Below are 24,692 nucleotides of genomic sequence, written 5' to 3' on the forward strand. Positions count from 1 at the left end.
CGACGCTGGGCCAATTGTGCGTCGCCCCATGGGTCTCCCTGTCGCGGCCGGCTACGACAGAGCCTGGATTCAAACCAGGATCTCTAGTGGCACAGCTAGCACTGCGATGCATGGTACGCAAAATGCGTGCAGGTTGGCAGGTCTGCATTAGTTTGACCAGTTTTAAGGGAATTAAAAGCTGTGAAAACACTACAACGTATTTCTGATAAGATTTTAGTTCGGCTTGGATGCATATTTTATGTGGTTGAAATACTATCAGCTTTTATGATGCTGATAAAGATAGAACCTTTAGATACGTTCCCTAACCGCGCATTCATTCTCTCAAGATTCTGAAATAAATACATTATATTTCTCCACTCCTGTTCCCGAGTCAAAATGTACATTTGGTGTAACATTTTGCTGCAAGAACTGCTTAATTCTGCAGGAGTTAATGTTATACTAGGCTATGTGAGCGGTTATAGACCTACAGTCAATGTCCAGATTTCAGTTACTATTCCATTTAACCCATCTGAACAGTACAGTTCCCTTGGCCTGCCATATTTGAAATCCCCGTCTTGTGACTGTCCAATCTGTATAGCGCCTCACAATCATCACACATAACATAATAATAATAATTGGATCGACTAACTTTTTCTGCCCAAGTTCCCAAAAGCATTTAGCAAATGGTGTGTATTTGGTGCGCGTACAGTTAAGCCTAAGCTTTAGGGCCTACGCACCAACTACAGATAAAAATGATGAAAGAAAAACCTAAATGTAGCCTAAAAATATGAACTGCACAAGAATTATACATTTTGAATTTTTAATGAATTTTTTTCTCTTTATTTAACCCGCCAGCCACCCACCTTTCATACACACAATATTTAATGACCCCAAACCCGCCCACAACACAGATATAACCGCAGGGACTGTGGGTTATGAGTCAACCCACGCATCACTAATGTGTACACAAAAAAAAGCATTGACTGACATTCTGGGCAGAGGTGTACTGCAGCCGACAGTCTTGGTGGTCTGTTCAAACCTTAAGGGTGTAGTTACACGTAGCAAATTGGAAGCAGCTTTAGTTGCTTGCAACTATGTTGTATTTTGATTTATTTGTGTAACACCCCCTGCCACTGATAAGCAATTAATCTGCGACTTGGTTGCATCCAGTTGCAAACATTTCAACTTTGTGCAACTAGTTGAAAGAAACAGCCAATCAAAACAAAATATTTTGTCACATGATCCATTCCAAGGTTCGGAACCCTATGTTGTCATGTCAACACAGCTACCAATGCTGCGAGAACCACTATCAAGGTTGACAGAAGAGACATTAGCCAAACGGGAGCTGTATAAATAAATATTGGCACCATGGTTAGTAAAGGTTTATGTACATGGTTTGGCAGTCAATAAATGTAATTTCTTAGGTTAACCCAGACCTCTCTCTGACCAGTTTCAACTGACATTGTCCAACATGAACTGCATTAGTTGGCTTAGCTCGTTGCTAGCTTGGTTAGCTCGTTGCTAGCTAGCTAGCTTGATGAAACAGTGCTGGCAATTTTATTTTGGCTAGCTAGCTAAATTGTACAGCCAGCTTTTTATCTAACTCGATCCTTATACAATAACCAACCCGTTGGATGAACAAATAATTTGTGAAATCACAATGTAACACAGCAGATGACATTGGGTGAGTTTAGAATTCCCAAATATATGACAAAAGTAGCTTCAATTTGATTGGCTGTTGCATGCTATTTCAATCATTAAGCATCTCATTAAGCATCTCCAATCAAAAGTTAGATCTAGAATCGGCTTCCTATTTCGCAACAAAGCCTCCTTCACTCATGCTGCCAAACATGCCCTCGTAAAACTGACTATCCTACCGATCCTTGACTTCGGCGATGTCATTTACAAAATAGCCTCCAACACTACTCAGCAAATTGGATGTAATCTATCACAGTGCCATCCGTTTTGTCACCAAAGCCCCATATACTACCCACCATTGTGACCTGTACGCTCTTGTTGGCTGGCCCTCACTACATATTCGTCGCCAAACCCACTGGCTCCAGGTCATCTATAAATCACTGCAAGGCAAATCCCTGTCTTATCTTAGCTCACTGGTCACCATAGCGACACCCACCCGTAGTCTGCGCTCCAGCAGGTATATCTCACTGGTCATCCCCAAAGCCAACACCTCCTTTGGCCGCCATTCCTTCCAGTTCTCTGCTGCCAACGAACTGCAAAAATCTCTGAAGCTGGAGACTCTTATCTCCCTCACTAACTTTAAGCATCAGTTGTCAGAGCAACTTACCGATCACTGCACCTGTACACAGCCATTCTGAAATTAGCCCACCCAACTACCTCATCCCCATATTGTTATTTATTTAGCTCATTTGCACCCCAGTATCTCTATTTGCACATCATCTTTTGCACATCTATCATTCCAGTGTTAATACGAAATTGTAACTATTTTGCACTATGGCCTATTTATTGCCTTACTACATTCGCACACACTGTATATAGATTTTCTGTTGTATTTTTGACTTTATGTTTTGTTTACCCCATATGTAACTCTGTGTTGTTGTTTTTAATCGCACTGCTTTGCTTTATCTTGGCCAGGTCGCAGTTGTAAATGAGAACTTGTTCTCAACTGGCTTACCTGGTTAAATAAAGGTGACAAAAAAATAAAAAATAATAATAATAACGCATTTGAGTTGTTTTGTGTATCAGCAAAGTGGCTTGAGAGGATGTCACTCGTAACCTGCAACTGCAACTAAAATTACGTGAAAGTTGCTTTGTGTAACCCCAGCCTAAGAGGTGATAAGCCTGGTCTTCATTATCTTACCATGTGTCGTCTCAGAATGGTCTGGCTCTTCATGTACTTGAGGCAGAACTCGCAGACGTAGAGGCGTCCCAGGCGGGCGTACTCCTCAGGGTAGGGCGAGTGGTACCAGGTGTCCAGCTCGTAGCGGCCGAACAGGATGGTCTTGATCATGTTGCTGCCCTCCGTGATCTGGCCCTGGATCCGCAGCTTCTCCTGTGGTGTTTTCAATAAGTGCGAAACAAGAGAGGTGAAATATGAAATTCTTCTAAACAACCAAGATTACCTTATCTACAATACAATCTATATCACTATTGGTTTATTATGAATGAAGGAAGTAGGTGCACTGAGGTTTTTCTCTTACCAGATCTTCAGATGCACGTGCCTGGGCTTTTCTGAAGAGCTCCAGGTCATATTCACTAGTGATGTTCTCCAGAAGAGGTTCTCTGGTGTTGCCGTGGCTCTGTCGATGCTCCTGTGGACGAGATGGAGAAATAAAACGGTTGGGTGATGGAGTGCTGATTGTGTCAATAAACAAAGTCTACATGACAACATCACAAAATACCAATGACTTTAAAGGGCTTCAAAAGTCTAAGTAAATACTTATGAAAAAACTTCTTTTGAAATACGTTTAAAATTCTAAGATACCAAAATGTAAGATCTCCATAGCAAACATAATTGTCCCTCTAGTCATTTGAATATGTCTCACCATGTATTTCTCCTTCTGCTCCTTAGACTGCCCAGAGTTCCTGCCCTTCCTCATTTCCGTCACCTGCTCTTTGTATCTTGTCTGTCTTGACGTGGGCGTCTGGTGGACACAACAGGATTTCATTGTGATTTTAGCTTTTTTCCCCCCTTCCAACATGATAAAATGTATCACCTTAAAAAGTATCAAGATTAATTTGACCTGGTGTCGTGTGGCGTGTCTGTTGCTGTCCTCCTGCACCTTTGTCTCTTCTTCGTGTTTCTCGCGAGTGGTTGCTTTCACCTGTCAATAAAAAGGATGAATACATTTATTGGGGGTTTGATTCTCTGTAGCTCTCATAGTACGAGACAATGAAGTTAATGTACCTCAAAAAACACATAACCAATGGCAAATATTGTTCTGACATGTACCTTGCATTCATCAGCAGAGAGGTTGTGGTAAAGTGGGCATCCTGATACCGCAAAATGCCGTTCATGTTTCCCTGTTAGATGTCCTGTGAGAAACAAGAGACAGAAAAGCATTGAGTTTACAGAGAACACATTTGATTGACCAGAGATATTTCATAAAAATAATCATAGGGCCTCCCGAGTGGCGCAGCGGTCTAAGGCACTGCATCGCAGTGCTTGAGGTGTCACTACAGACCCGGGTTGAATCCAAGGCTGTGTCACAACCGGCCGTGACCGGGAGTCCCATAGGGCGGCGCACAAATGGCCCAGCGATGTCCGGTTTAGGGGTGGGTTTGGCCGGGAAGAGTTTGGCCGGGGGGGCTTTACTTGGCTCATCGTGCTCTAGCGACTCCTTGTGGCGGGCCGAGTGACTGCAGGCTGACTTCGGTCGTCAGTTGAACAGTGTTTCCTCCGACACATTGGTGCAGCTGGCTTCCGGGTTAAGCGGGTGGGTGATAAGAAGCACGGTTTGGCGGGTCATGTTTCGGAAGACGCATGACTCGACCTTCGCCTCTACTGAGCCCATTGGGGAGTTGCAGCGATGAGACAAGTTCGTAATTGGATCGCAATTGGACATCACGAAATAAGGGAGAAAATAAAAAATACAAATAATAATAACAATAAAAAAATAAAAAAATAAAATCATAACAAGATTGTTGAGCATCCACTAAACTAGCAGTGGTGCCACTAACCAAATTATCACTTATCTTACCCAGTGAGTTGCATCCCGGCGTGGGACACTTCATGTTAAAATTGTAGGTCTCATGGCAGCGTCGGCGCTTGGGCCGGTGGGAGAGGTCCTTGTCGGAGTCTCTGAGGGCAGGGTCTTTGGCCAGGCTCTCATCGTGGGAGGCATTGGGGCTGGAGATGTCCAGCTCAGACTCAGACGATGGGGCGTTGCCTGTAGGCGTCAACGGTGGAGACTCATCTTGCTTCACATCTGGTGTGCCTACATGGACAGGTGGGAGAAACACCACAACATTTAGCTACAAGGCCAATGTATAGGGTGTCCAATAAAATAAAATAAAAATGGGGACCAATGGATAAAACAATATGTTAATTGTGTAGATACTCCTCTAAGAAAAACAATGCTCCATGTCTATCATGTTCAAACGTTATTGGAGTTTTTACCCTTGTAGGATGGCCAAAATTAGGGAGAATAATTCAATAGAGGCCAGAGAAAAGAAGTGGTCAAAAATCTGGAAAATAGCATTGCGTCAGCTAGGCTGGATTCTGTGCGAGAATTAAGGCTAACTGACAGGCTCACCGTTGAACTCGTCATCTTTCTTCTCGAATCCGGAGAACATAAAACAATATAGAGGTAAGATAGATATCGATTTTGTGACATGACATGTAGTATTTTCATATTTTAGTATACGCTTTTCATATTCATGCGAAATTCCTGTCACAAAAACAAGCGTATCTTTGTGAAATGTCAATGGAGCACTGAGCGTACCGTAATCTTTATATTTTCAAAGCCTTTTACATTTAATTAGGCTCATGTCATGTTAATTTTGCGACCCGTGGAAACAACTTTGCAGACGACCACCACAACATGTAAAATCCTCAAAAGTCGATGCGAGAATGCGGCAGAGCTCTGTCAACAGAGCTCGGTGCTTATTATCGGATGTGTTAGGTTACGAAATCTGACATTTTGGATATAACATTAATGATATGTTAGAGAAAGACCCCACTGAACGATTCAGAACATGAAGAATCATATTTGTCTTGGTAAAATGTATTTTATAACACAAGGAAGTAACATTTCATCACCAAAGTGCATTTTGGGCAGAGTGGGTGGCAGAGTTTCCGTTAGCCGGTAACAACCGGCTTTTGTCCATTAAAAATATTGATAATCTGATAAATAAAATTGGTGCCGGCCAATTGTCCGGGAGAAGAAGAAAAAAAATCTCTACTTCGAAATAATACTTTTTAGCCTAGTCATTGATGGAAATACCAGTCGATGTAATTTGACTGGTCATGCTTATCGGTCTAGGTTAATTTGCATAATTTAGTGGAATTAAATTGGCACGTGTGTACAGTATATTCGATATGTAGCCTATCTTATTTATTAGATGCGTACTGCATACAGATATAGAGCCTTTGATTGGTAAATCTGTCAGACAGCGCAAGAGCTGCTGCAGCAGTATCTTTTGGTGCTTTCAAGACAACTGGGAACTCTGAAAAATACGGGGTCAAATTATGACGTCTAGAAAGAGGCCAGAGTTCGAGTTGGAATTCTGAGTTGGATGACCGTTCAAAACTATTTTCCCCCCAGTTGGAGCTAGTCTTTTCCCCAGTTGTCTTGAACGCAATGAAGTCAGAAGTCTGAGATTTCCGAGTTCCCAGTTGTTTTGAACGTGGCATCAAACTGCAACGGAAGGCAGGCTTCATCAGCGCGTCACACACCACTTTGCAATGAGCTGGAGGCAGTATGTATTTTGAAAACATATACTTCATTGTTTGAAACCTTAATGTTTTAATACATATTATGAGGCATGTCATACCTTGCTTCAAAGTAGCCTATTAGATCTCCACTCTTTCTAAATTTCTAACGGATATTTTCTTCTCTGTTACATGAAACAACTCGCATGTGCAGTGCCCTTTTGACAACACTGTTTTCCCGCTAATTGCATTATGGAAAGAACATTCACACATAGCCTACTGCCTTGTAGGCATTGCTGCATTTATAATGTGAGGAAATAATAGTTTATCAACATTTTAAGATAAAGGTTCTGATCTGTTGCATCAGACTCATTGGTTTTAAACAGGGTTTTTTTATGTAGCCTAAGCCTACTGGTTGTATGAATTTTCCTCAATCGTCCCACAACTGTCCCAGAGTCTGTTTGGAATAGGCTATTTATTTCTCAACAAGCTGACCAATAGAATAGGTAGCCTAAAAGTGTACACTATGGTAGATTGACATTGGCTAGTGATTTAGCTGTTTGTTACTTGTCTTGTTGGCTGAGGAAAAGCACATGTGGACAGTTATTCTAACATGTTGAAAGTGCACATCAAAATTCAGTAAGAAGGACCGCACATTGTTGCATCCTCGACTTACATGTTCTATTAATATGAATTACCATATTCTAAATGTGATTTCTGTCATTCTGAGCACCGTGGGTGGATGCCCTAATCAGGTTACCCACCCAATGCATATGGGTCCGGTACATCTTAAATGTCCGGTAAATAAAAAATTTGCCGGTCTAATGTCCGGCGCCACATTTTCCTAACAGAAACCCTGGTGGGTGGACACCCTACAATGTAGGATACAATAATGGAATCTTTTAGCAATTCTTAGCCCTCACACGGTCTCCTAGACAGGTGACTGTCTCATTGTTAGCTAGCCTATATATTTCAGTTGAAATGTAGGTTTTGATTCACACCTAAAGCATCCATCCCATGGCTTTACCTTGTGAGCTTTGGCTGAGGCGCAGTGATGCTCTTGTGAGGCGTGTTCTCTTGGGTATGTTTCCATCACTCTCTGAGCTGTTCGTCTGTTCCCGCTCAGCAGAAGAGTCTGAATCTTCAGTCCCATCAGAGCCGCTCCCCATATGCACACTCTGTGAGAGAATGAAATAAAGCAGGATTAGTAAGGGTAATGCTAGGTAGCTAGAACAGAAGATAGCTAGCTATTTTATTTATTTATTTATTTTACCTTTATTTAACTAGGCAAGTCAGTTAAGAACAAATTCTTATTTACAATGACGGCCTACACTGGCCAAACCCGGACGACGCCGTGCCAATTGTGCGCCATCATGGCTCTAACGTTAGCTATAAGTTAGCTTGCCAGAAGATACTGACCCTGCCGTTAAGCTTGTTTACACTGAGCTGCACCGAGGTCGCAATCATGGTTACATTAAGACATGGAGCCGGTGCGAGACATAGGTCGAAAAACGTACCTCAATGCAGGGATGGGATATGCAAATTGTACCTTTATCCACACTGATACATCGAGAAGATTGAAATACTGCTAGTTTTCCTGGAAAACTACCCTTTCTGTCCTCATGCTAGCTAGCAGTAGCCACCACAGCCATTTTGGAATGGCAGTGTCAACCAATCAGTTCCTTTGTTGCTCAACACGACGTGCCATTCCGTAATGTTTTCTGTGGCTACTGGTAGGGTGTTAAGGGACAAAATGAAACTGGGGTTCTGGTGTTATATTTTGTATTTCATGTTATAGAGAAGCTTATTAGAAAAACACAGAATACTTTATTTCATGAGGATAGGACTTACCATTGCTGAGATAACTAATTATCAAGTGATCGGAAAAGGTCAAAAAGATCGCAGACAGATTAATGTTAATCCCTAGTCAATGGCCCAAATGGCACCAAATGACCTGTCTGGATTCTTAAGTTCTACACATTTTGTCCAATATCTCAAGACAGGGTGGTCATATTGTTTACAAATTATTAAATAAAAATGCTATATTCTGCAAATTAGGCAGTACGGAATATATAATTACAGTCATTTAAGACCAATAATCAAATCAAATGTTATTTGTCACATGCGCCAAATACAACAGGTGTAGCCCTTACAGTGAAATGCTTACTTACACGCCCTTAACCAACAATGCAGTTCAATAAATAGAGTTAAGAAAATATTTACTAAATAAACTAAAATAAAAAGTTACAATAAAATAACAATAACTAGGCTCCCTATAGGCTGTCTCATCGTTGTCGGTAATCAGGCCTACCACTGTTGTGTTGTCAGCAAACTTAATGATGGTGTTGAAGTCGTGCTTGGCCACGCAGTTGTGGGTGAACAGGGAGTACAGGAGGGGACTAAGCACGCACCCCTGAAGGGCACCTGTGTTGAGGATCAGCGTGGCAGATGTGTTGTTGCCTACCCTTACCACCTGGGGGCGGCCCGTCAGGAAGTCCAGGATGCAGTTGCAGAGGGAGGTGTTTAGTCCCAGGGTCCTTAGCTTAGTGATGAGCTTTGTGGGCACTATGGTGTTGAACGCTGAGCTGTAGTCAATGAACAGCATTCTCACACAGGTGTTCCTTTTGTCCAGGTGGGAAAGGGCAGTGTGGAGTGCGATTGAGATTGCGTCATCTGTGGATCTGTTGGGGCGGTATGCGAATTGGAGTGGGTCTAGGGTTTCCGGGATGAAGGTGTTGATGTGAGCCATGACCAGCCTTTCAAAGCACTTCATGGCTACCGACGTGAGTGCTACGGGCGGTAGTCATTTAGGCAGGTTACCTTCGCTTTCTTGGGCACAGGGACTGTGGTGGTCTGCTAGAAACATGTAGGTATTACAGACTCGGTCAGGGAGAGGTTGAAAATGTCAGTGAAGACAATTGCCAGTTGGTCCACGCATGCTCTAAGTACACCTCCCGGTAATTTGTCTGGCCCCGCGGTCTTGTGAATGTTGACCTGTTTAAAGGTCTTGCTCACATCGGCTATGGAGAGCGTGATCACACAGTCGTCCGGAACAGCTGTGCATGTTACTTGCCTCAAAGCTCGGTGAGGATGTTGCCTGCAATCCATGGCTTCTGGTTGGAGTATGTACGTATGGTCACTGTGGGGACGACATCGTCAATGCACTTATTGATGAAGCCGGTGACTGAGGTGGTATACTCCTCAATGCCATTGGATGAATCTTGGAACATATTCCAGTCTGTGCTAGCAAAACAGTCCTGTAGCGTAGCATCCACGTCATCTGACCACTTCCGTATTGAGCGAGTCACTGGTACTTCCTTCTTAAGTTTTTGCTCGTAAGTAGGAATCAGGAGGATAGAATTATGGTCAGATTTGCCAAATAGAGGGCGAGGGAGAGCTTTGTATGCGTCTCTGTGCGTGGAGTAAAGGTGGTCTAGAGTTTATTTTCCTCTGGTTGCACATGTGACATGCTGTTAGAAATGAGGTAGAATGGATTTAAGTTTCCCTGCATTAAAGTCCCCGGCAACTAGGAGTGCTGCCTCTGGATGAGCGTTTTCCTGTTTTCTTATGGCCTTATACAGTTCATTGAGTGCAATCTTAGTGCCAGCATCGGTTTGTGGTGGTAAATAGACAGCTACGAAAAATATAGATGAAAACTCTTGGTAAATAGTGTGGTCTACAGTTTATCATGAGGTACTCTACCTCAGACGAGCAATACCTCGAGACCTCCTTAATATTAGACATCGCGCACCAGCTGTTATTGACAAATAGACACCCCCCAACCCTCATCTTACCAGACGTAGCTGTTCTGTCCAGCCGATACACGGAAAACCCAGCCAGTTGAATATTATCCATGTCATCGTTCAGCCACGACTCCGTGAAACATAAGTTATTACAGTTTTGAATGTCCCGTTGGTAGATAGTCTCGAGCGGAGATCATCCCGTTTATTTTCCAGTGATTGCACGTTGGCCAATAGAACGGATGGTAGAGGCGGGTTACCCACTCGCCGACGAATTCTGACAAGGCACCCCGATTTCCGCTCCCTGTATTTCCGTATTTTCTTCACACGAATTACGAGGATTTGGGCCTGGTCTCGGAGAAGCAGTATATCCTTCGCGTCGGATTTAAGGTAGGCTGGTCATATTATTAACACATTGTCATTATTTATGCAAAACTGAGTTTGTAACAATTTGTAACATTTTATGAAATTAAAATACTACTTTTTATACTACTTTATGCAAATTAGACACTTACACACACTATCCCCACACACAGCACACCCCACCAACACAGACACAGCCTTACACAGACACACACTTATCAGCAAGCCCACACACTCACACAGCAGCATCCCCACCAACACAGCCTAACACAGACGCACACTTCTCACTAAGTCTGAACTGTAACACAGAAGGCTACTAGTCTATAACTTAGCTTACTTCTGGTAGGCCTAGAACTGTGTTGGGTTACATTGTAATTACATTTTTTGGTGTTTTTGAGTTAGTTACTCTGGTGATGGGAGGATAAACTAGAGGAAAGAATTAGCCTAGCCTTAGCCACAGAGTGAGCTGCCCAGAAAGATAGATGGGACAAATGTTTTATTCACTGGTATTTAGCTTTGTTTTTATCGAATGTAGGGCTGTAGCAACTCAATTCTGGTAGTTTACTTGAAAGAATAAGAAAATAATCAATCACAAAATTCGCCGCTGGCACCCGGCTCGGTGCTGATGCCGCACCCGGCTCGGTGCCTCAGCAAACAGCGTCAGGCACTCCCACACAGCTAGCAAACTAGCACTCGTCATGGAAATGAGGGTGGCGAAACTGAATTCTTGTGCTGAGCGATTAGTGCTTTTTGAGGTCGGTTTTCGATTTCATGTATTATTTGGGTTGAAACAATTAATACAAATCCCATGATGGTAGTGACTGCCCATTACTGCTTATCACTTATTAACCATCATTTATTCACATTACTTTAATAAAATATTTCAGTTGTGTATATTACATTTGTTTCATTTGATGACTATTATTTCATTCCAAGTCATCATCTCTATAAAGCTGCTGCCTACGCTGTCTGACAAAAATCACTATTTTAGTAAATTAGGCATACTTTTATGACTGTTGAATACCAACTATTAATCACTTACAGTGGCTTGCGAAAGTATTCACCCCCCATTTGGCATTTTTCCTATTTTGTTGCCTTACAACCTGGAATTAAAATTGATTTTTTTGTGGGTTTGTATCATTTGATTTACACAACATGTCTACCACTTTGAAGATGCAAAATATTTTTTGGGGTGAAACATACAACAAATAAGACAAAAAAACAGAAAACTTGAGCGTGCATAACTATTCACCCCCCCAAAGTCAATACTTTGTAGAGCCACCTTTTGCAGAAATTACAGCTGCAAGTCTCTTTGGGTATGTCTCTATAAGCTTGGCACATCTAGCCACTGGGATTGTTGCCCATTCTTCAAGGCAAAACTGCTCCAGCTCCTTCAAGTTGGATGGGTTCCGCTTGTGTACAGCAATCTTTAAGTCATACCACAGATTCTCAATTGGATTGAGGTCTGGGCTTTGACTAGGCCATTCCAAGACATTTAAATGTTTCCCCTTAAACCACTCGAGCGTTGGTTTAGCAGTATGCTTAGGGTCATTGTCCTGCTGGAAGGTGAACCTCCGTCCCAGTCTCAAATCTCTGGAAGACTGAAACAGGTTTCCCTCAAGAATTTCCCTGTATTCATTCCTTCAATTCTGACCAGTTTCCCAGTCCCTGCCTTTGAAAAACATGGTGTTCTCGGGGTGATGAGAGGTGTTGGATTTGCGCCAGACATAGCGTTTTCCTTGATGGCCAAAAAGCTCAATTTTAGTCTCATCTCACCAGAGTACCTTCTTCCATATGTTTGGGGAGTCTCCCACATGCCTTTTGGCGAACACCAAACGTGTTTGCTTATTTTTTTCTTTAAGCAATGGCTTTTTTCTGTCCACTCTTCCGTAAAGCCCAGCTCTGTGGAGTGTACGGCTCAAAGTGGTCCTATGGACAAATGTGCCAATCTCCGCTGTGGAGCTTTGCAGCTCCTTTAGGGTTATCTTTGGTCTCTTTGTTGCCTCTCTGATCAATGCCCTCCTTGCCTGGTCCGTGAGTTTTGGTGGGCGGCCCTCTCTTGGCAGGTTTGCTGTGGTGCCATATTCTTTCAATTTTTTAATAATGGATTTAATGGTGCTCCGTGTGATGTTCAAAGTTTCTGATCTTTTTTTATAACCCAACCCTGATCTGTACTTCTCCACAACTTTGTCCCTGACCTGTTTAGAGAGCTCCTTGGTCTTCATGGTGCCGCTTGCTTGGTGGTGTTGCAGACTCTGGGGCCTTTCAGAATAGGTGTATATATACTGAGATCATGTGACAGATCATGTGACACTTAAATAAAGTCCACCTGTGTGCAACCTAACTAATTATGTGACTTCTGACGGTAATTGGTTGCACCAGATCTTATTTAGGGGCTTCATAGCAAAGGGGGTGAATACAAATGCACGCACCACTTTTCCATTATTTATTTTTTAGAATTCTTTTAAATAAGTTATTTTTTTCATTTCACTTCACCAATTTGGATTATTTTGTGTATGTCCATTACATGAAATCCAAATAAAAATCCATTTAAATTACAGGTTGTAATGCAACAAAATAGGAAAAACGCCAAGGGGGGTGCACTGTAGATCATGTTTTTCAGGTAGAGATACCTTGCGAAGCAACTTTCTCTCTTCTCTCTGTCTCCTTGTCTGCTTCACAGAGACCGGGCAAGTAGGGGGGAGCGCAATGGGTTATGGTCATTGTAGTTAATTACCACGTTTTCTGAGCTAAACTATGTAGAATATTGGCCTGCTGGAAACTACAACTCCCTACTTCATCGCACAGTTCGAGCTTGATCTGGTTTATCTCTAGAGAAACTGCACATCGAACTCACAGAAAAAAAACGAACTCAATGGAATTCAAATAATTGAACCGACGTCAATTAGTTGTTTTAAAAAACGAAAAATAAGTGACATTTCGGTTAATCGCTCAGCACTAGTGAATTTGGACCAAACCATGACAACACACACATCAAACATAGCTATGAAGCTCTACTTTGCAACCTGCTATGTGTTTTTGGTGTCTCTGAAAACATCTCAAAGACAGAAGCGAAAGAAAAATGTTTTACCTTATTTCAGTCAAAAGACGTCCGATGACCCTGAAACACCCTCAGGACTTTCCCATACTTCTTGGCGATACAATATCACATCGATCTTACTCTGATAGGTTGAGGAATACCCATCGCAAAGAGCAAATATGAACACACCGATTTCGCAGGTTTCACAAAAAAGGCTGTCCCACAGATTTGAACGTTCTTAGCACGGCACTTGCTTTACATTTAGGCTCATGTCGTGTAAATGTCATAAAGTACAGTATTGGGATTTTTTGATATGGGTAACAACTGCCACATTGTTTTCAAATGATTTATTTTGTATTTTGACGACCACATTAGACATTTTGGGTGCGTTCGTAAATTCACTCTGGCGATCTACTCCGATTTTAGAGCACTCTCGTCTGAGTGTGCCAGAGCGCAGAATTACGGATGAATTTACGAACGCTCAACACCTGTTGAATATGGCTAGTGTCAGTAAACATCCACAAAAAAGCGTAATTAAATTGTTGCCAGCAGCACAGTTATCAACGCTCTGGATAACATGAAAACAGCCTAACCAGCTCTGCTAGGGTGAGAAAAATGGTCAGAGTGAGCTGTTCTCTCATTTAAGTCTGGAAGTAGCTAGCAAGCTAGCTAACTTTAGCCAGTTAGCTTGGGTGCTTATCTGCCGTTGTGAGGTCAGAACAACCCTACTCTTCGGCCAGTGTGCACTCTGAACGCTCCAAGAGCGAAACGCTCTGAATTTACGAACGGACAATCTGACAACGCTCTGAATTTACGAACGCCCAGAGCACACTGAGCGCTCTCAGGCACTCCAAAGTGAATTTACGAACGCACCCTTAGTGAAAACAGATTTGTTTACTGCGTTTTTTTTGTAGAATTCTCGTATAGCGTCCATTGTTTGTCACTTCACCTTAGCCAAATATTGGACTAGAGGAGCCTAACGTTAATCCTTAGTCCAAGGACCTTACATGTTCTGTTTAAAGGGCGAATTGGCTCAAAGTCAAAACAGGCAAATACTCCATCTAAACGTGAATTGCGGTACGGTCCTAGAAACATAAATCCCTCTACTTTCATATCACATCTAAATAATTTCACAAATGAAAAATACACACTTACTGTTTTAACACAGTTGCAGCCGACAGTATTTTTCAACACATTTGTGGCGTCTGTCTTCCGTTTACATACAGGTGTTCGAAAACGCAGATAGCTAATTAGCACAGGTAGTCCACTCTGTCTTCCTTCTGTTTTCCACAAACAAGCGCTGTAACATGGAAATATAGCTGTGTGGGAATCCTAACCCTATAAAAAGGTGTGTATCAATTTAATATTTAGTTTTTTGAAAACTATTTCTTGTCAATATGAAAGATAAGGTCCTTATTGCTCCAAAACTAGCCACGCGTGCTAATGTTCAGACCGAGCGTTGCGCCACTTAACAAAACTCCCCCCAACAGAAGACGCCTTCCGCCAATTACTTTTATGTGTAATGTAATGGAACTGAGAGTCATAATCAAGGGCTACTAACACCCTACTACCAGTAGCAAGCATGAGGGCAAAAACTATAAGTATTTCAATCTTCTCGATGGAGCAGTGTGGAAAAGTTAAATGTGGGGTACAGTGGCATATCCCAACCCTGCATTGAGGTACATTTTCCAACCCATATCTCGCTCCAACTCCATGGTGTCGAAAAGGCGCTGCCTGGTCAATCCAACGTCTGCATTGGCCATGCAGCATTTAAAGTGATACGGCCTCTGCAGAAGTCAGGGCATTCATACTTCTTGTGCTTCGCGGAGCAGCGCAGAGCTGTTGTGAGGGAAGTTGTCAAGGAAGTGAGTTTGTGTTTATACAGGACCTCCAGCCCCCACCTACTGTCAACCAATCATGTCAATGAGGAGCCCTCCACATTGTAATTTTTTTTTGGAGGCACACAGAAATGTGGTATGGAGCTCAATTTGGCCTCTGCATGCCTATGGAGGCTGCACAATTGAGTCACACACTCCATACAGAACCTCCACCACATTTTCGGATCAAGTATAAATTGGCTTTTAATGTAACCAAGATTGCGTTCCGACCTCAGTGCAGTTCAGCGTAAACAAGCGTAACGGTAGGGTCGGTATTTTTCTGGCATTAACTAGCTAGAAGTAGAATTGTTGCTACTTCATCAGTAGCTAATAAACAATTTACTAAACGTTCGCTAACGTTAGTTAAATAATCTAACGTTAATGTATCAATTTCTAATAATTTTGATATACAGTTAACTAGTAGTTACTCACTATAAATATGAACGTAAACACAGCCTAGGTAGCTGGCAACGTTAGTACAACACAATATTAGCCTCAGCTGTCGACATAGCTAGCTTATAAGCGTCAAAAGAGGCCATCTTGGCTAGCTAGCTAAACGGTTATGTATTTTGTTTATATACAAGCTAACTAACAACGTAAAATACGTTACAATCCACACAATAGAAATGCACATTTCAGCAACGTTATGCTAGCATAGCTAACTGTTCTAGCTAGTTACCGGTATTTGACTTGGTTAGCTTATCTAGCTAGCTTCCGACCTATATTTTTCTTACCTGTCTTCTACGGGGCATTTTTGCCTTGAGGAACGTAGTTCCCCAAATGTATAATAACTGCAGTTGATGGAACTCGTTTAGATTCGTTTTTTACTTAAAACGTTTGTATGTACACACAATATTAGCTAGCTATGTCTCGCGACACATTTTCTTTACAACACACTTCCGTTTGGAACCCCTCTTGTGTTTCTGTGTAATGTGGGACTGTCTCCACTGGGTGGCAAGGTACATGGCACAAGCGATGATGTATATAAACCCAAAATCACTGGTCGAAGCCCAAAACCTTTGAAAAATACAGTACAATTATGTGTCTTTCTTTCTAATTTGTATGACTCTTTTACAGTTCTACTAGCTTACATACGAGTTGTAAAGCTATCTGTACTATGGGAGAACTATGTGTTGTCTGATTTTAAAACCAAAGCAGAACAATCAGTGGTGATGAGATGGATGTCAGTATATTGATACATCTTTAATGTTATCCCACTGATTGGACATTTGACCTCACATTTTATTGTGAAAAGTTCAGTTACACTATGTAACAATACAGTCTATATGGTAACAAGCCTATTTGTTCTTCACAAGGTCACTGCTCATCAAAAGGTAAATACATAAATTAGCTGCTACACCATAAAGGCCTAGCTTTGCATCTAATTGATATTGGTCTCTGGACCATTGTTTGTGGTAAGAAAGTAGTTAGTATCACTGCGAAACTGCCTTTATCATCTTAAAAGATACTGTTTGTGTAATTCAACCAAACAGTATACCATGGCACTAGGCTCAATCATTCATATTCAGCAGCAACCTTGGTAAAGCGAGAGAGAAAATATCCTAGTGCTGTGCCACATTTCCTAGAGTACTGATTATGAACAGATAAAGAACAATAGTATGTTAAAGTAATCGCTTGAATTCACTCCTAATTTATCTCTCATGCGTTCTTACTTTTCTCTTTTTCTATTGCTGAACAGGGCACACACATCCTTTATTAAAACATAAAAAAATAGGAAAACACACAGGAAAATAAGTAGGACAACACTGTACCTAAAACCAAAAAAGCAGTAGGCCTGGATGCTGCTGATAGCATAAACAATGCCAACGCATTGGGCAAACCTCCAAAGAATGTGAAGAAACTATCATTAAGATGGGCAGTCTGAGATATGGCTTTTTCTTTGCGCAGTTCTGTGAAGGGAGTAGTACACAGCGTTGTACGAGATCTTCAGTTTCTTGGCAATTTCTCGCATGGAATAGCTTTCATTTCTCAGAACAAGAATAGACTGACGAGTTTCAGAAGAAAGTTCTTTGTTTCTGGCCATTTTGAGCCTGTTATCAAACCCACAATTGCTGATGCTCCAGATACTCAACTAGTCTCAAGATGGCCAGTTTTATTGCTTCTTTAATCAGCACAACAGTTTTCAGCTGTGCTAACATAATTGCAAAAGGGTTTTCTAATGATCAATTAGCCTTTTAAAATGATAAACTTGGATTAGCAATTGCTGATGCTCCAGATACTCAACTAGTCTCAAGATGGCCAGTTTTATTGCTTCTTTAATCAGCACAACAGTTTTCAGCTGTGCTAACATAATTGCAAAAGGGTTTTCTAATGATCAATTAGCCTTTTAAAATGATAAACTTGGATTAGCAAACACAACGTGCCATTGGAACACAGGACTGATGGTTGCTGATAATGGGTCTCTGTACGACTATGTAGATATTCCATAAAAAATCAGCCGTTTCCAGCTACAATAGCCATTTACAACATTAACAATGTCTACACTGTATTTCTGATCAATTTGATATTATTTTATTTTATTTAATGGACAAAAAAAATGCTTTTCTTTCAAAAACAAGGACATTTATAAGTGACCCCAAACTTTTGAACGGTAGAGTACATAGCCTATCAAAAATATGAAGTGGTAAGCAGTGGTGGAAAAATTACTAAATAGTCATACTTGAGTAAAAGGAAAGATACCTTAGAAAATACCAGTCTCTTTAGCTATCATTCCACTCCTTGTCATTGCCAAATTATATGGAGTACAGGGAGTGGAATTGAGTCAGTGTCATACTTGAGTCAAAGTAAAAAAAAAAGTAAAAGTAAATACTATATATCAAATTCCTTATATTAAGCAAACCAGATGGCATGATTTTTTTTATTTTTATTGTTTTATTTACGGACAGCCAGGGGGCACACTCCAACACTCAGACATCATTTACAAACACAGTATTTATATTTAGTGAGACCTCCAGATCCGAGGTAGTAGGGATGACAACGCATTCATTGATAGGTGTGTGAATTGGACCATATTGCTCTCCTGCCTGTGCATTCAAAATGTAACAAGTACTTTTGGGTGTAAGGGAAAATGTATATTTTCTTTAGGAATGTTCAGATACCCCAAAAAACTACTACTAGTACTTCGAAGTGTTTTACTTAAGGTACGTTACACCACTGGGGGTAAGGGTATGCTCGAGCGGAATGTTGTCCTATATTGCCAAGTGAAAATACCAAAGAATATGTGTGGTTCTGGAAGACTTCTGCAAATAGACTATTTATCCAACAAAACCTCACTGAACAGGAATGAGAAGCATTTTGTAGGGCGCTATTGGTCCAATAGGTGGTCAGTCACATCTTGTTGCCTGCAAGCACAGATCACTTTGCTACAACAAGCCTGCAAGATCTACAAGTACAGTAGATCCAGACATATCCCATGATGCATTTGTCCTCTCACTGAGCTGAACCTGAATCTGAGTTAGCTGAAGATTGCAGACACATTCGAGTCGACTTTTCTTTCTGTCTACGATTCAGTAATCTATATGGGAAAGAAATGACATCATATGATACAATGTTGCTGTCCATGTAGGAATCAAACAAGAACAACAAAGCGGCGGAAAAAAATATTGTATAGTTTTTTTTTTTACACAGCTAGCTAGCTTGCGAACGACGGTAGCCCAACTCAATAACACGGTAGGTAGCTAACTAGCTAGTTACGCGATGTTCCTTGTTTTTCTCTCTATTTCTTGTAAAATATACATACCGTTTTGTATGTATATTGTACATTTTGCTTTTTATTGACATCTATTTAAGACGATAATACTGAGGGTTCTCAATAAGCTGATTTGCAGACGTAAACATTGAGCATTGAGTTTTAGGAATGATAAAAAAAAGTAATGTTTTTGTGCACTACTGTAGCTATCTAGATAGACACAGCAAGGGATGGTCTCCAATGATCAAGCCATAGCTTTTGACACACACACGGTAATGTTCTGATTAGCACGAGTACTACTGCACATTCCATTTTTCTAGTTCTTCCAGGAAGTGAACCGGTGTAATTTTTGCTCTGTGGCAACATCTCTTACTATCAACAAAGACTTCAACAGACCGTCTGATTAATGTCTAGGGCACCCACTGATAGGCTAGTTCAGTTCAAACCGAAAATGCAGATGTAAGATAAAACAGCCTTGTGATCTCTAAATTGTGGTGGTAGAAGTGAGCCAGCAGAATGTGGAAATAGTCGTTTAATCAGATTCTCTTTAATGTCAATGAATGTCACAGCCCTTTTAGTCTGTGTTTGCTTACTTTAAATACAGTGCATTCAGAAAGTATTCAGACCCCTTCATCTTTTCCACATTTTGTTACGTTACAGCCTTATTTTAAAATTGATTAAATAAAATTTTGTAAATTTATTAAAAATAAAACAACTGAAATACCTTATTTATATAAGTATTCAGACCCCTTGCTATGAGACTTGAAATTGAGCTCCAGTGCATCCTGTTTCCAGTGATCATATTTGGGATGTTTCTACAACTTGATTGGAGTCCACCTGTATTTACTAAATAATATAACAATGCTATATACAGGGGGTTCCGGTACCGAGTCAATGTGTGGGGGTACAGGTTAGTCGAGGTAATTTGTACATGTAGGTAGGGGTAAAGTGACTATGCATAGATAATAAACAGTGAGTAGCAGAAGTGAAGGGGGGAGTGGGGTGTCAATGCAAATAGTCTGGGTGGCCATTTGATTAATTGTTCAGCAGTCTTATGGCTTGGGGGTAGAAGCTGTTAAGGAGCCTTTTGGACCTAGACTTGGCGCTCTGGTATACTTACCGGGGTCTGGATACTTATGTAAATGTCATATTTCAGTTTTTCTTTTTTATACATTTGCAACAATTTCTAAACCTGTTTTTGCTTTGTCATTATGGGTTATTGTGTGTAGATTGATGGAGGGGGAAAAAAACAATTTAATCCATTTTAGAATAAGGCTGTAACGTAACAAAATGTGGAAAAAGTCAAGGGGTCTGAATACTTTCCGAAAGCACTGTATGTCAAATGTCACCTACATTGAGAAGAAAGGGGGCTGACAATGCTGGCAATTGCAGAACTGACTGACTGTGTTTTTCAGTTAGTTATTCTTAGTTCAGCTTGTTTTTGCCAGTATAACCACAGGGGATATCTTGTGTGTATGTCACAGCATTTCATGTGAGAGTAACACATCCCTGGAGGTGCGATGTTAGCCACACAGACCCCAGATACGTGGCCAGAGGCAAAAGACGTCAAGCAGGTAGGCTAAACCTCTTTTACTGTAAATGGCCTGCATAACCCCATAAACCACATCCACTTAACACTGAAAAATGGATCAGATATCTCTCACAGATAGGACCTACTCTGTTAGGGTTTGAGTGACACATGGGCAATTCCACGGCAAACGGGATTGCGCTTTGATTCAGATTTGTCACTTTAAAATGTATTCCAAACAAAACCCATTGATTGCAAAGTTTAACAAACCATACAACTCTATGCACAAGGACTACTTTGAAGAATTTACACAACATTTTACAAAAACACATTTACTGGAAGAACTGTGCAGATGCAAAGTTTGGTAACAGAGTTACAGTAAAATCTCCCTCAGTTTTTTATGCGACCACGTTTTCCCCAAAACTCTTAAATATCTGCTCTGAATTAAGATTAAAAGATATCTGTAGAAAGAATGGGGTGTCAGCTATGACATGACACCTTGAGCTTGAAAAAAATATATTTAGGTTATTGAACTACAGTAGGTGAAGTGGATTTACATCCGGTAATGGAATTATGGTAACAGAATTACATCATAGGTCCCTGATCTGTGCTATACAGAAATGCATAATTATGGATTTTAATATAATTCTCTTCATGGTTATGTAACCCTGAATAGGCACACAAAGGTAAAAATATGGAACAGGCCTGTCCTTTTGCAAAGTTGGGTATTATTCTACACACTGGCTATAATTGTAATGAGCTCCGCCCCCAAACGAACACATTTGGTTGGTCCGGACCAAACCAAATCTGAAATAGCCTACATTTCACAAGTTTGGACAGCATAATAAAGTAGAGTTCATTACAGTACAGAACAGTGCAGTAAAGTAGATATGTTCAGTGCAGTACAGTCCGCTATACTGTAATCTAGTGTGCTCTACTGTAATGTACTATACTCTACTGTACAGTACTGTACTGCAGTGTTTTCTCTTGCAAAATGTCTAACAGTGGGGAGAAATTGGTGGGGGGGGGGGGGGGTGAAGGACTGAGAAGCTCAGTTCTGGTGACTTTTAAAAGGACATTCTACTCCAAAATGAATGAAAATAGAATTATGTCGAAACCATCTCAAATATAATTTCCACTTCCAGAAACGAGCCCAATAACATATTGGTAAAATTATTTGTTACAATTATTATAACATATTTGACCATGCATATAGCCTATGCATGGTCCAAATTATTATAAAATGTAAACGCAACATGCCACAATTTCAAAGATTTTACATCTCCTTTGATCAGGCTGTTGATTGTGGCATGTGGAATGTTGTCCCACTTAAGGCTGTGGCGGTCATGACATTTTGTCAGCAGGTGATTGTCAAGCAAATAACTGCCTGTTTCACAGTAATTGACCGTTAATTAATATAAGCACATTTAGCATCTCCTGGCTTCCACGCATAGCCTACAAGCCACTGATGCAGATCTTTGGAACATCTACATTTTTAAAAGTCTAATAAATCCATTTAATATAGCCTACACCATCACAATAAATCCATTATTTATTTTAGACAGGTCTAAAGAAACCTGATATGAAGAAAATGTAGTCTATTTCAGAAGAACAGAATAGCATACTCTGAGTTGTCCTTATGTTAGGCCCTGATCTGGCTACACTAGTTCATTTAGCAGACAAGATTTGCTTAGAATTCCGTGGCATTATTTTATATTATTTTATAGTATGAAGAATACAATTGAACATAACTGAATAAAATATAAATCATATTTTCTCCAAATGATTTCAGAGGGAGTGCGCACATGCGGCTGTGTTGAGCGGTTACACTCTGGCACTGTTGTTGGATGCAATAGATCCCAAATTAATACAACCACTGGCATAAAAAAAAACGTTTAAAAAGCAATGAGGCTGATGCAACAGATCAGAACGTTTAGCTTCAAATGTTGATAAACTATTAGGCTATTTCTTCACATTGTAAGCGCAGCAATGCGCACACGGCAGTAGGCTATAAGCGCGAATGCTCCAAAACGCAATCAATTAGCGTGAAAACACTGTTCTCAAAAGTGACTGCAAATGCAATTATGCATGTAATGCTTTATTATAAAGGTGCATTTTTATGGTGAAAATGATCTTCCCCAAACTTGAAATTCTACACCGGTTGTAAAGTGGAATAATGTGCTTAATTTTAAGAAGTTATTTGGCCACATTAGTTGTTATACAAACCTTATTGCAAAACACCAGTCTCAACGTCAACAGTGAAGAGGCGACTACGGGATGCTGACCTTCTAGACAGAGATGCAAAGAAAAAGCCATATCTCAGACTGGCCAATAAAAATAAAAGATTAAGATGGGCAGTCTGAGATATGGCTTTCTCTTTGCAACTCTGCCTAGAAGGTCAGCATCCCGGAGTCGCCTCTTCACTGTTGACGTTGAGACTGGTGTTTTGCGAGTACTATTTAATGAAGCTGCCAGTTGAGAACCTGTGAGGCACCTGTTTCTCAAACTAGACACTTTAATGTATTTGTCCTCTTGCTCAGTTGTGCACCGGGGCCTCCCACTCCTCTTTCTATTCTGGTTAGAGCCAGTTTGTGCTGTTCTGTGAAGGGAGTAGTACACAGCGTTGTACGAGATCTTCCGTTTCTTGGCAATTTCTCGCATGGAATAGCCTTCATTTCTCAGAACAAGAATAGACTGACAAGTTTCAGAAGAAAGTTATTTGTTTCTGGCCATTTTGAGTCTGTAATCGAACACACAATTGCTGATGCTCCAGATACTCAACTAGTCTCAAGAAGGCCAGTTTTATTGCCTCTTTAATCAGCACAACAGTTTTCAGCTGTGCTGACATAATTGCAAAAGGGTTTTCTAATGATCAATTAGCCTTTTAAAATGATAAACTTGGATTAGCAAACACAACGTGCCATTGGAACACAGGACTGATGGTTGCTGATAATGGGCCTCTGTACGCCTATGTAGATATTCCATAAATTATCATGCACCTGTCTCGGGGCAGGGGGAAAAAATACATGTAATCTATGCACTTAAATAGCGAATGGAGGACGCTTTTCCCGTGGTTCATTTTCATGCCAGCCTGGTAGGCTATACTCCTCTTGTAAAGCGAAGCAATGCGCTTAATATAGGAAAGTTCAGAAATAAATATAGTAGGCCTAGCCTATAGAAAGCTGATGGGATCCTCCTCTTTTAATAGAGACCATCAACTCTGTTTTCTCAGGCAATTGCATAACCTATAGAAATGTTGCGCAACATGAGCTTATTGGCTTTCAAGAAGGATTTGATTTGATTTTCGATTACATTTGCATTGATATCAGTGATTTGAGGGACAATAGTACCAGGCAGATAGCAAGTTTTGTAGGCTACTAATGACCATCAGCAGCATCAGAGCTTGGAGAAGCCTAGTTATCGTGACTGAACAGTCACGTGGAATTTGACTGCCATCTTGACTCGTGACCATCGGTGTGGTGGTAATAAGGTCACCGTAACAGCTTTAATCCCACTCCTCTTCAATGGCTGTGCGAAGTTGCTGGATATTGGCTGGAACTGGAACACGCTGTCGGTACACGTCGATCCAGAGCATCCCAAACATGCTCAATGGGTGACAGTATTTTGGCTATGGAAGAACTGGGACATTTTCAGCTTCAAGGAATTGTGTTCAGATCCTTGCTACATGGGGCCGTGCATTATTATGCTGAAACATGAGGTGATGGTGGTGGATGAATGGCACGACAATGGGCCTCAGGATCTCGTCACGGTATCTCTGTGCATTCAAATTGCCATAGATAAAATTGTGTTTGTTTTTTCTTAGCTTATGCCTGCCCATACCATAACCCACCGCCACCATGGTGCACTCTGTTCACAACGTTGACATCAGCAAACAGCTCGCCCACACGACACCATACATATGGTCTGCGGTTGTGAGGCAGGTTGGACGTACTGAAAGATTCTCTAAAATGACGTAGGAGGTGGCTTATGGTAGGGAAATGAACATTCAGTTCTCTGGCAACTCATCTGATGGACATTCCTGCAGTCAGCATGCCAATTGCACGCTCCCTCAAACTTGAGACATGTGTGGCATTGTGTTGTGTA

The 24,692-nt window shown here is 41.0% G+C and overlaps 2 protein-coding genes across 3 annotated transcripts in view; one reads left to right on the forward strand and one right to left on the reverse strand.

Annotated features, from left to right (window-relative positions):
* The window catches only part of LOC311101017 (histone acetyltransferase KAT7-like), a 29,124-nt gene extending 12,869 nt beyond the window's left edge, over nucleotides 1-16,255 (reverse strand). Inside the window, exons 1-8 of one of the 2 annotated variants that reach the window (XM_084142024.1) lie at nucleotides 16,086-16,255; nucleotides 7,359-7,509; nucleotides 4,659-4,895; nucleotides 3,911-3,993; nucleotides 3,702-3,782; nucleotides 3,504-3,602; nucleotides 3,159-3,269; nucleotides 2,819-3,010 (exon numbers count right to left, since the gene is read on the reverse strand). In XM_084142024.1, coding sequence (XP_083998150.1) covers nucleotides 2,819-3,010; nucleotides 3,159-3,269; nucleotides 3,504-3,602; nucleotides 3,702-3,782; nucleotides 3,911-3,993; nucleotides 4,659-4,895; nucleotides 7,359-7,509; nucleotides 16,086-16,103 — 972 coding nt within the window. In that variant the 5' untranslated portion in view covers nucleotides 16,104-16,255. Of the gene's footprint in view, nucleotides 1-2,818; nucleotides 3,011-3,158; nucleotides 3,270-3,503; nucleotides 3,603-3,701; nucleotides 3,783-3,910; nucleotides 3,994-4,658; nucleotides 4,896-7,358; nucleotides 7,510-14,629; nucleotides 14,709-16,085 lie in introns of those variants that run through there. The other variant, XM_084142025.1, reaches the window with a different exon arrangement.
* A 2,556-nt stretch (nucleotides 16,256-18,811) lies between these two features.
* LOC311101015 (pleckstrin homology domain-containing family M member 1-like) overlaps nucleotides 18,812-24,692 on the forward strand; it is a 33,282-nt gene continuing 27,401 nt past the window's right edge. The window contains exons 1-2 of the mRNA XM_084142022.1: nucleotides 18,812-19,041; nucleotides 20,545-20,634. Of these exons, the coding sequence (XP_083998148.1) occupies nucleotides 20,581-20,634 (54 nt within the window). The 5' untranslated portion in view covers nucleotides 18,812-19,041; nucleotides 20,545-20,580. The remainder of the gene's footprint in view (nucleotides 19,042-20,544; nucleotides 20,635-24,692) is intronic.

Source organism: Coregonus lavaretus (genome assembly GCF_964263955.1).
Source record: "Coregonus lavaretus genome assembly, chromosome: 25".
In the NCBI taxonomy this organism is placed as follows: Eukaryota; Metazoa; Chordata; class Actinopteri; order Salmoniformes; family Salmonidae; genus Coregonus; species Coregonus lavaretus.